The 12,506-nt window shown below is 37.7% G+C and overlaps 1 protein-coding gene across 6 annotated transcripts in view; it reads right to left on the bottom strand.

Annotated features, from left to right (window-relative positions):
* The window catches only part of PIK3C2A (phosphatidylinositol-4-phosphate 3-kinase catalytic subunit type 2 alpha), a 109,577-nt gene that overhangs the window by 34,755 nt on the left and 62,316 nt on the right, over positions 1-12,506 (bottom strand). For all 6 annotated transcript variants that reach the window (XM_055548468.1, XM_055548464.1, XM_055548465.1 and 3 more), the window contains 4 exons: positions 5,043-5,186; positions 3,370-3,418; positions 3,079-3,289; positions 490-612 (listed from right to left, as the gene is read on the bottom strand). In XM_055548468.1, the coding sequence (XP_055404443.1) occupies positions 490-612; positions 3,079-3,289; positions 3,370-3,418; positions 5,043-5,186 (527 nt within the window). The remainder of the gene's footprint in view (positions 1-489; positions 613-3,078; positions 3,290-3,369; positions 3,419-5,042; positions 5,187-12,506) is intronic.

Genomic DNA, 12,506 nt, shown 5'->3' with positions numbered 1-12,506 from the left:
TTAATAAATGCAGAATAAAGTTTTGCAATTGCCTATTTGCCTAAATAATGAAAGCATTCCCTTAGTTCAAAGATAACATTTTAAAAATATTAACAGTTCAAAATATCATCTTGTACATGGATTGAAGATAATTTTTAAAATCTGTTAACCAAGAACTAGGCTTCCTAGATACATTGTCACAGAATAAATACTAAACTAAAGCAATATTATAAAACACCAGAATTACACATGACTTTAACTTGACAAAGGCTAGGAAGAATTGATGGCATGGTTCTGTAAGTTAACAATATGAATATTCAAGAGTATTTCAGATTTTAAATGAGAGCTTCAGTCCATTCTATAAAATCGTATCTAGAAGAATCTTTAAGGTATCAGTAAGAATCAAATTTTAATGGAAATTGTAATTAAAAATGAAAGCTGGAAGCATACATGGAAAAAGGTAAAGAACAGGACATACTGAAAGAATAAAAAGCCAAAAGTCTCACTTACAGTTCATCCCATTTAATAAGATAGAAGAAATTCTTATAAGTGCCAACCTTCTTTGATTGAATAGGTTTAAAAAGATCCTTTCCATTGTAAGTCAGGGAACATACCAAGTAGTATTTTTCATAACTGAGAAAATAAAAGGGTTTAATTGAATTTTTATTTGATAACACAAATGAGTTAACTAACCAAATATATATATATACATATATATATATATATATATATGTATATATATATATCATTAGCCATTCTTCCCTAAGTGACTATTATCTGAAATAATTTGGTTACTGTATCAGTGAATTTTTGGAAAAACATCTAAAATTTAACTATTGCAAATCCTACAAAAATAGAGGCAGACCAGAGGGAATACAGAAGGGAACATATATTCCTAGGTGTCAGTCTAAAGGAGCCAATATTGATATCAACTGGAGAATTTATCTCAATTTGGTAACAGTTAGTTACCAGCATTAAATTTTAGTTAAATGACACTGAATAATTCCTCATTTCTAGGTATATTCATTCTGGGAAGTAACAGTATAAGCATTTATGTTCCCTAGGTGCCATTTTCCTTTGGGGAGCCACTGAAGTAGAGTCCGTTTACCTTATTAATGGTGCATGGGCCTGAGCTGCACTGAGCTGATCTTCCTGATTAGGAGGGTTCCATCCATGGGGAGAGGGAAATGGCTACCCACTCCAGTATTCTTGCCTGGAGAATCCCAGGGACAGAGGAGCCTGGTGGGCTGCCGTCTGTGGGTCGCACAGAGTTGGACACGACTGACATGACTTAGCAGCAGCAGCACCATCCATGGGGACAGATGCTACTGTAATCTTTCATGGGAAAGCAATGATTTAGTCCCTAACTGCCACAATTACAGAACTGGGTAATATACAGTCAGGCAATCTTGTAGGGAGTTTTGGGTTCAATAAAACTGTATTCTACTAGTATTCTAACTTACTGCTAGGCTTACCCATTAAACATTTTGTTCGTCCATTTTGTTCATACAATCTGTTTATCATTCAAACTATATTTCAAATCTAATCTCACTGGTTCACATAGCTATTTGATTGCTTTTCTCAACCTCTTTTAAAATCAGCATTGTATTGGGAGTTCCCTGGTGGCCTAGTAGTTTCAAATACGGGCTTTCATTACCTTTGCCCGGGTTCAATCCCTGGTCTGGGAACTGAGTTCCCAAAAGCTGTACAGCACAGGGGGAAAAAAAAAATTCATTTTAATTATCACTGCATCGTCTTCTGCTGAGTATTTGTTCTCATTAGTGTCCCTAAATTTGTGTACATACATGTTTTTGCATGAAGAAGGTGGATAATATTATCCCTGTAACTATTTAAAAGAATGAAATACATTAAGACAGCAATAGTACCCATCAAAATGCAAGTTCCAAGAGGGCAAAGATTTTTTGCTGCCTTTTAACTGCTGAGTCCCTAGTACAAAGAACACTGCCCACAGATGGTATTCAGTAAATATTTACTGAATGAATTAATATACCATTTTCAAGTCATTATATTATATAGTATCTAATGTTCAGTTTATGTTCTAAAGCAGAATTTACATTTGGTATCTCATAACTAGGCTGGTAGTAGTAGCAGTAGTAATCATGTATGGATGTGAGAACTGGACCATAAAGGCTGAGTGCTGAAGAACTGATGCCTTTGAATTATGGTGCCGGAGAAGACTCTTGAGGGTCCCTTGGACAGCAAGGAGATCAAACCAGTCAATCCTAAAGGAAATCAACCCTGAATATTCATTGGAAGGACTAATGTTGAAGCTGAAGCTCCAATATTTTGGCCACCGGGTGCAAAGAGCTGACTCCCTGGAAAAAACCCTGATGCTGGCAAAGATTGAAGGCAAAAGGAGGAGAGGGTGGCAGAGGATGAGATGGTTAGATAGTGTCACTGACTCGATGGACATGAATCTGAGAAAACTCCAGGAGATACTGAAGGATAAGGAAGCCTAACATGCTGCAGTCCATGCAGTCGAAAAGAGTCAGAGATAACTTAGCAACTGAACAACAGCAACAACTTGGCTTTATTTTATAGCATTAAACTATTATAAAAATTATTTCATTAAATATATTCAATTTGGACTTTTCAGTTTATACTAGTCATTTCCAGATAAGCTGAAGGTGGTAAACTTTTTGGTACTGACAAAAAAAAAAAAGAAAAACCCATATTAAAAATTCAACAAAAGAAATATGCCCTTGTAGACTTCAAAGTCTAACAAGAGTAAACTGTAAAAACTACTAAAGAGGAAAAATAAATGTGCTAAAAAAGTCTAGTCCCACTACCCTGGTTCTAAAGGCAAGCCAGAAACAGCAGTCATAAGTTAACTAATTTATTAACATTTGCCCTTGTTAGTTTAAACATATTTTCCTGCTTTTTCTGCATGTAGTGGGAGTGATAGTAATATTTACTAACAGCATCAAACATCTCTGTAATTCTTAGGAAAAACACAAAGGTATTTGGTGGATCAAGTATCCATTTAAAGACCAAGGTAACAGTGGATGCTGATGTTTTACAAGGTTATATTAGCCTCCAGGTAAAGTTGTACATATCTTCTTCTAAATAGCTACTTACTTTGATACCCAGTTACTTGAAATACCATGAGCAGCAAAAATTGTAAACTGGAGCTGTTCTGTTGTAGTCCATGCTTCCTTAATGTTCCCGTTACTTTGGGCACAATGTACAGAACCTCTACCAGAATTTGCATGGAGTCTGAGAAGATCATAAATTGCTGCAGTTAATTGGTCCATGCTTACTTGAAAAGGATTTTCAGGATTCAGTGAGCCTAGATTTAAAGAAATTGTTAATATAATTCTCTGTAAAAGCAACAATTACTCCTAAAATGTAAGGAACTTAAATACATACCCCTACTTGAACTCCTGTTAATGTCTCCTCCTCCAGACAGTGAAGTTGCCTGCTTACACACATACAGATTAGTCAGAAAATCACCCATGATGGAATATAAAATGTTTACTTTTAATTTCAATACACTTATTAAACTCTATATCAAAGAAATCCTTCACTGGAGAAACTTCCCAAGTGTCTGAAGAATTAATAAAACAATAAAAAAGAATGCAAAAAGAAAGTGAATGTCCCAAACCAAATAAAAAGATACTTTCAATATCAAGAAAACCATGCAATAAATGAAAAGTACTGCAAAATAAAATCAGCAAAATCTGCCTCATCAAACCATTTTTTGGTAATTAATATTTGAAACTCAAATGTGCTAAATATATTAATACAGTATTTTATTTTCCATTACTTGCTCTACAATTAGCATAAGCATATCCTTAAAGAAACTAGAAATCTACTTATTACCATTTAGTGTCTCAAAAAAGCCCTTATAATCATTTGAACTGAGTTTATCTCCTACTCTCTGCTCATTTACCCAGCCAATGAATATAATGAATAGAAGCCTCAGACAGCATTAGGACCATGGCATTTTTTTTTTAAAGAAATATTTATTTATTTGACTGCATCAGGTCTTAGTTTCAGCATGCAGGATCTTTGTTGCAACATGTGGCATCTTTTGTTTCAACACATGGACTCTCTAGTTGTGTCACATGGGTTCCAGAGCACCTGGGCTCAGTAGTTGTGGCTGGCAGGCTTAGCTGCTCCACAGCATGTGGGATCTTAGTTCCCCAACCAGGGACTGAACCTATGTCCCCTGAATTGCAGGACTGATTCTTTAACCACTGGACCATTGGGGAAATCCCAGACCATGGCATTTTATTGCCTCCAAATGATTTCCGATGTTTTTTAATTTCTAAAAAACAAGCACATAATAAGAACAAACTAACAAAACACGAGAGACTCAAATTTCTGTATACCATATGGATAGGGTCTTTGAGACAATAAATGGATTGAGTTATTTCCCAGACATTTGTTGAAGAACATACCATCAACATAACTTTTCCTTTCTTGAAATTTATCATGTCTTGTGATCCTTCTTTCATCCTTCCAATCAGAGCTATGAACATCCCTCTGAACAGTTAATTAAATCCCAGTGGAAAATACCACAGGGAGGACTTTTACTAAATACAACAGTATGATATCAAGTGAGGGCTCCTAATCTGGTTGCTTCTGAGGCAATTTAAGTCACTATTACGGAGACTTCTGGGTCTTTCCAATAGGAAGGTTTACTCCAAAGCAGAACTTCCCCATTGACAACCATGGACATTTTCATCCAGAGGGAGAAATGTTAGCTATTAATATCCAGCTCCTTCAAGGGCAGTATTACCTTAAAATCTTCGACCAACTCATTTTTGCCAGAGTTTCTCCCCTACACACAAAAAGTTCAGCTGGATATCCATTTATTCAATGTCAACTCTCACAAAGTTCTTCAAGGCAGTCCATTTCCTCTTGGAAATTCCCTCCCCTTACCAAATAAGTGACCAAATCAGCTCAAAAGTAAAAGCTAGAGTTAAAATGGTACCATTTTGTCTAGCAGAAGCAAAAATCTCCTAGTTTAAATGACAGATGCTCACTTATGTACATATTTGCATGTGATAAAATGCTAACGACTAAAAAATACTCACTTCAGCACTTCTACTCCTTGGAAGATTTACTGCTCTCTTCAGCTTCTTTACCGATTCTGTAATGGCAAGAGTCTCCACGCCATCTAAAGCACCACAGATTTTTCTTACAGCTTTAATTACTTGATCTACTGCTCTGTGCTGATTCTTTAAAAATAAAAAGTAAAATAAACATAAGTATGTGGAATTTTAAGGATCATTTTAGGGATGAGGGAAAAAGCAAACATTTTAGATGTGCCTAAGAACAGGTATCCTTTACGCTTTTATGATGAAAAAGAAAAGAAACAAGATAGCTTTTCAATTACATAATTTACTTTGTTTTCACCCCCTGTCCCCACCAGGGATCCCACACCCCTGCAGTGGAAGCACTGAGTCTTAACCACTGAACTGTCAGGGAAGTGCCAATTACATACTTTACTTTGAAGTAGGAAAAAGCAGGCCTGGTTAATTTTCACTTTGCCTGATACAATTATTCACATGCAAATACCTTTTAATTTCTTATTAGAATCAGGAGCAAAAGTAATAAATTACAAATTCTGAAATCATTAAAAAACTTGAGTCATCTTTTTGATTTTCATTTGGGAATAATTTCCACACTAAAAACTGTTTTCCCTCTCCTGCATAATTTTGGTATCAAAAACCAGAGACCAAAAAAAAAAAAAAAAAAAAAAACCCCACACACAGACCAATTAACTTGTGACCAATCTCTAATGAGACTGGTCACAAATAACACTGGGCAACAGTTACTAAAAGTGAGCCAACTTTTCAGCAACATTTAAATCTATACAACATTCACTTTCTAAGTTTTATATGATGAAAACACTTGTGAGCACAATCCTTCCTTACTATTCAACCACAGTCCTTTTTACCGTGAATCAAAAGTACATGTACAAATACATTATAAAATAACTTACATGATGAGAATGATTTAAAAATCCTTCTTCACTACCCCATCACTGTTTTAGAGTACATCTCATTAAGAAACATTTTTGTATAATGAATTAATTCATAAAATATTTATGCCAAACTTAAATGCCAAGTACTGCTAGAAAGGACTGAAACTCAGTACTGTACAATCCCTTAAAAATTTTAAATTTTCCAGCTTTGAGGTTTGGCTACACCCAATGTTCTCTTTGTGTGCATGCTTAAATGAAACCACTGCATTTTCTCAAACACCTAATTACCTTGCAGTCCTCAGATCCTGAAGGCTTCCATTTTTGCTTGCTCGTGTTTCTGCTTTCTTTTATTCTTCCACTTTCATGCAAAAACCTCTGAGGCTCATGTCATTCTCCCAAACTATTCTCCATCACTTTTATGTGGCAGTTATCAATTTATTGTGTGCCGATTCCAAATCTACCCTTTGCTCTACTTTGTAATTCTAGAACTAGACCTTAAAGACAATCCTCCTTGCCAGCTAGCACAATGTTAGGTGTTGTGACTAGAGAGCAGTGAAAGGACACTCATAGGCAAGAGCAGCAGGAAGATATTTTCATCAGGGTTCCAGTCCTCCATTTTAAAATTCAGTGTGGAAGCCCAGTGGTCCTCAAAGATCAGCTCCAGCTGCACCCTCAGGCCACGCTCTTCCCATCTGAGAGCACTATCAAGTTTCTTTGCCATAGGCAACACAGCCATACCCACTTCAAAGAGGCTGAATTTCAGCCTGGGGTTGGGGAAGAGGCTCTGTCATAAATCCTCAAAGTTCCTTCACTATCCACTGTTCCTCAACCTGTACTTAATGACTGCTTCTTTGCACCTGGCACCTGTTACTTCTGGACCTCTTAGAGCAAGGCTGGCACTGTTTTAAGACCTGAGAACAAATGTTTTAGGTTTTGTAGGCCAGTCTGTCACAATTCAACTCGGCATGAAAACAGACATAGGTAATATATAAATTGAGGCCCTGGTGGCTCAGACAGTAAAACATCTGCCTACAATATGGGAGACCTGGGTTCAATTCCTGGGTTGGGAAGATCTCCTGGAGAAGGAAATGGCAACTCACTCTAGTATTCTTGCCTGGAAAATCCCATGGACTGAGGAGCTTGGTAGGCTACAGTCCATAGGGTCACAAAGAGTTGGACACAACTGAGCGACTTCACTTTCACTTTCTAATATATAAATTAATGAGCATGGCTGTGTTACAATAAAACTTTATTTACAAAACTGGGTTAATGGCCAGGTTTGGCATTAATATGCAACTCCTGCTTTAGCCCTCTTTTATCCCTTATAGTAATTAACTACCTTTTACTAATTAACAATTCTTTAAGTTTCCCTGTTCAAAAATCTACTATAGTTTCTGTTGCCTGACTTGGCCTGTGACTGACTGATCTGCCTTGCTACTGGCATGTATTACCTCTACTATCTGCCTTATTTTTGCTCTGGACATTTATCCGACTTTCTATCCTATACCTTAAAAGAAACCTCAGTTAACTGTCTATGTGGCAAATTCACAACATTTTCAACCCCCAAACTGTGTGCCCTATCAGAATCTTAACAGTATCATATTCTGATCACAGTCTCCTTTGCTTCCAGCCCACACACTCTCATTCTGACGAAATCTATTTTCCGAGCTCAGAGACTTCTCTACTTCTTCTACCAGGCAGCATGTACATCTACAGAATAGCTCACAAATCCTAAAGATCCAATCATCTCAGATTTCAGCCGGCATCCGCATGCCACTTAACATTTACAAGCCCTTGGTCAGCTTTATTTTCTATTTCCCTTAGTGTATGAAGCTAAACCATTATTCCTTACCTCAAAACATCTAGCTTCATTTTAGTGAAATAAATTAACATCTTATCCCTAGAAAACTAAGACAAGGAGGAATCAAAACTTTTGCAACTTCCTGATCTCTCACATAAACCTGCCTAAAGAGAAATTAAAACATACATCTACACAGACTTACACATGAATGTTTACAGCAGCATTATGCATATTAATCAAAAACTGCAAATAGGGGCTTCTCTGGTAGTACAGTGGATAAGAATCTGCCTGCCAATGCAGGGGACACGAGTTCATCTTCCTGGTCCAGGAAGATTCCATATGCCGCAGAGCAACTAAGCCAGCGTGCCACAGCTACTGAAGCCCATGTGTTTAGATCCTGTACCCCAAAACAAGAGAAGCCACTGCAATGAGAAGCCCAAGCACCAGAACTAGAGAGTAGCCCCCACTCACAACTAGAGAAAGCCCAAGCAAAGCAACCAAAAATTAAATAAACAGTTTTAAAAAATAAAAGCAAAAAGTACAGTTAAAAATGTCAGTTACTTGGTGACTAGATAAATAAAACATGGTATAGCCAAACAACAGAAGGATTCAGCAATAAAACAAAACAATGGATACACACTACACGAACAAAGCTTAAGACAGTATGGTAGGTATAAAACAGTTAGCTAGTGGGAAGCTGCTGTATAACACTGGAGTTTGGCTTGGTGCTCCATGATGACCTAGATGGGTAGGATGGAATGGGGAAGGAGGCTCATGAGGAAGAGGATATATGTATACTTTCAGCTGATTCACATTGTTGTACAGCAGAAACTAACACAACATTATAAAGCAATTATCTTCCAATTTAAAAAAAACACTATGATATGTAAAAGAAATCAGATATAAAGGATTACACAGGGTATGATTCCACTTACAGGAAATCTCCATTAAATGGAAATCTATTGAGATAGGAACCAGATTAGTCATTGTCTGGGGCTGAGGATGGGAATGGGAGAATGAGTGGAAAGTAGCACATGGAAACTTATGTTCTAAAACGCCACTGTAATGACAATTATACAACTCTATCTTGAGAGTCCCTTGGACTGCAAGGAGGTCCAACCAGTCCATCCTAAAGGAGATCAGTCCTGGGTGTTCACTGGAAGGACAGATGCTAAAGCTGAAACTCCAATACTTTGGCCACCTCATGTAAAGAGTTGACTCATTGGAAAAGACTCTGATGCTGGGAGGGATTGGGGGCAGGAGGAGAAGGGGACGACAGAGGATGAGATGGCTGGATGGCATCACCGACTTGATGGACGTAAGCTTGAGTGAACTCTGGCAGTTGGTGATGCAGGGAGGCCTGGCGTGCTGCGATTCATGGGGTCGCAAAGAGTCGGACAAGACTGAGCAACTGAACTGAACTGAACTGATTCATCTGCTAAAATAATCATTGAATTGTACACATTAAATGGATAAATTTTATGATCCATAAATTGTATCTCAATAAAGCAATACAAAATATGGGGAATAGATATGATAGAGAGTTGCTATTTCCCATTAGATGGTCAGTGAAGAGCTCTCTTATTAGACATCAGAGCACAGACCCTAAGGAACTGAAAGAATAAGTTACCCAAGTATCTGGAGAAACAGCATTAAAAGAAGGAACAAGTACAAGGGTCCCAGTTGGGAAGCATACCTGCAGGTCAACTAGAACAAAGTAAGAAAAGGGGTAGAAAGGACTTTCCTGGTGGTCCAGCGGCTAAGACATCACGCTCCAAAGCAGGGATGCAGGGGGTCTAAGTTCATTTCCTGCGAGGGAACTAGATCCTGCCTGCCTCAACTAAAAAACATGCAATATGCTGCAACTAAGATCTGGTGCAGTCAAATAAAATATATTTTAAAAAAAGCACTATTCCAGGTGACGCAGCTTTGATCCCTGGGTTGGGAAGATCCCCTGGAGGAGGAAATGGCAACCCCACTCCAGTTTTAAAAAGAAAAAGGAAAAGAAAACACACACACACACACACACACACATTTAAAGAAAGGGGTAGGAAGCCATGAGAGAGCTCAGAATGTGTAGGGCTTTGAAATCATAATTAAGATTTAAATTTCACTGAGATGGTAAACAGAATATTAAACAAAATAGTGGCATGATTTAATATTCTTAAGGGTTTATAAATTTGATTAATCTTTTCAAACAACCATTTTTTGGCTTTGATTTTCTCTCATTTTACATTTGCTTTCTGTGCTTATATTCATTTTTAAAAATAATTTTTTTATTTTGGAACAATTTTAGATTTACAAGAATAGTAGAGAGAGTTCTCATTCAACATTAAAGGAAACTGGTTAAGTAACTTCTTATATAACCATGTTAAATTTGTCAAAACTAAGACATTAACACTCACTACATTATTATTACCTAAACTGCCGACTTTATTCAGATTTTACCAGTGTTTCCAAATGTATTTCTCCTCTTCCATGATACAATCCAGGATACCACACTGCATTTAGCGATTTGTTTTTAAAATATAATTTTGATTGCCTCTTGAAGACAGGCTATAGAAGGACAGGTAGAAGTTGGACGACCAGTAGGCAACTGCTGTCAACTCTTGTAGTTGACTAGGAGTATAGCCCTGGTAGTGGAGGGTTGTCACATTCTGAATGTATTTCTGAGGTAAAGTTGACAGAAATGGAATTGCATGTGAGATGTGAATTATCTTTTTCTTGGGAAATCAAAAATGACTCCAAAGTTTTGGCCTGAGCAAATGGAAGGACAGAGTGGCCATTTTATTAAGAAGGGGAAGACTGATGAATAGATATAAAGGGTAGAATAAAAACATGGTTTTATACATCTTAAATCTGAGATGTTAGACATTTATATAAAAAGTTAAGTATCAGAAATCTGAATCTGAAGTGACGATCAACCTAGGTAGGGGATTTAAGTGTTAGTTGCTCAGTTGTGTCTGACTCTTTGTGATCCCACGGATTGTAGCCTGCCAGGCCCCTCTGTCCATGGGATTCTCCAGCCAAGAGTACTGGAGAGGGTAGATGATCCTTCCTCCAGGGGATCTTCCCAACCCAGGGATCAAACCCAGGTCTCCTGCATTCTAGGTGGATTCTTTACGTCTGAGCCACTAGGGAAGCCCCTAGGGTAATCCTGAAAGATGATATTGTGCAAGTGCTGCACTCAATATCCCAGCAAATCTGGAAAACACAGCAGTGGCCACAGCACTGGAAAAGGTCAGTTTTCATTTCAATCCCAAAGAAAGGCAATGCCAAAGAATGCTCAAACTACCGCACCATTGCACTCATCTCACACTACCTCTCACTAAAGGCAACTCCAAACTTCCAACGTGCTCAGGTAGAAAATTCTGAAGTTACTCATCTCTCTCTCTCATGTTCCACATCCAATCTATTGGTAAATCTTCCTAGCATTAACTTTTCATCACTTTTACTATCACTCTGGTCTAAGCCATCATTCTCTCTCCTCACTGATTTGTTTCTACTCTTGCCCCTCTCCTCGTTCTAGTCTAGCCTGGCAGACGTTCTATATACCAGGCATACCACTTCCCCAGATGACCAGGTAGCTTCTTCCTCTCTTCTCTGGTAATTTACTCAAATTCATTTTCTCAATGAGCCCTTCTCTGATTATCTTATTTGAAATTGCAACATTACCCTCCCCCTTTATTTTTCTCTAACAGCACTTACCACCTGATATATACCTTGCTAGTTTATTACTAAACTTCTGTTTCCTCTAACTAGAATGTAAATTCTCTAAAGGGCAAGGATTACAGTTTCTTTTATCCACTGTTATATGCTCAACACCTGCAACAGTGACTTGAGGGAGAATTCAGTAAATATCTATTAAATAAATTGACATAATTATATACTGATAAAAAATATATACTAGTAGCTAGAAATCTGGAAGTCATCCTATACTATTTCTTCACTTATATCTCATTATCTATCAAAATCTAACCAATTTTATCTCCTAAATATCGTTAATCAGTCCCTTCTCTTTACTGTCACCATACTCATTATATATTACCTGCTGTTGTTGTTTAGTTGCTAAGTCATGTCCAGCTCTTTCATGACCCCACAGACTATAGCCCACCAGGCTCCTGTGTCCATAGGATGTCTCAGGCAAGAATACTGGAGTGGGTTGCCATTTCCTTCTCCAGTGGATCTTCCTGACCCAGGGACTGAATCGACATCTCCTGCATTGGCAGGTGGACTCTTTACCACTGAGCCACCAGGGAAGCCTGTCTTTTACCTAGACCACTATAAAAAGTCTTGCCTAAGTAGTCTCCCTGAGACCAATCCTGGCAACCCTAACTTCCTTTAGACAGAGGGACTTCAAAGATCAAGATTAAACAAGTCAACCACTCTACCCCACTCCGCCTCCCACCCTCAGCTTAAAACACCTTAAATAACACCTTAAATGATTACAGAAGGGGTCAGCAAACATTTCCTATAAAATGAAAATAGTAACTTGTTTAGGCTTTGCAGGGCATATGGTCTCTATCCCAACTACTCAACTTTAGTATTAGAGCACAGATGCAGTCATAGAAAACATGTAAACAAAGGGATGTGGCTGTGCCCCTGCCAAATTTTTATTTACAAGAATTGGAAGTGGACTATACATGGCCCCCTGATCTGGAGAATAAAGTAAAACATAATATGGATTACAGGGTGGTAATTTATATTGGCCTATCTCCAATGTCATCTTTCAATCTTCACCTCATACTCTGTATTAGATAAGTGCTTATA

Source organism: Bubalus kerabau, chromosome 15 (assembly GCF_029407905.1).
Source record: "Bubalus kerabau isolate K-KA32 ecotype Philippines breed swamp buffalo chromosome 15, PCC_UOA_SB_1v2, whole genome shotgun sequence".
Classification (NCBI taxonomy): domain Eukaryota; kingdom Metazoa; phylum Chordata; class Mammalia; order Artiodactyla; family Bovidae; genus Bubalus; species Bubalus kerabau.
This window is presented reverse-complemented; position numbering and strand designations above follow the sequence as displayed.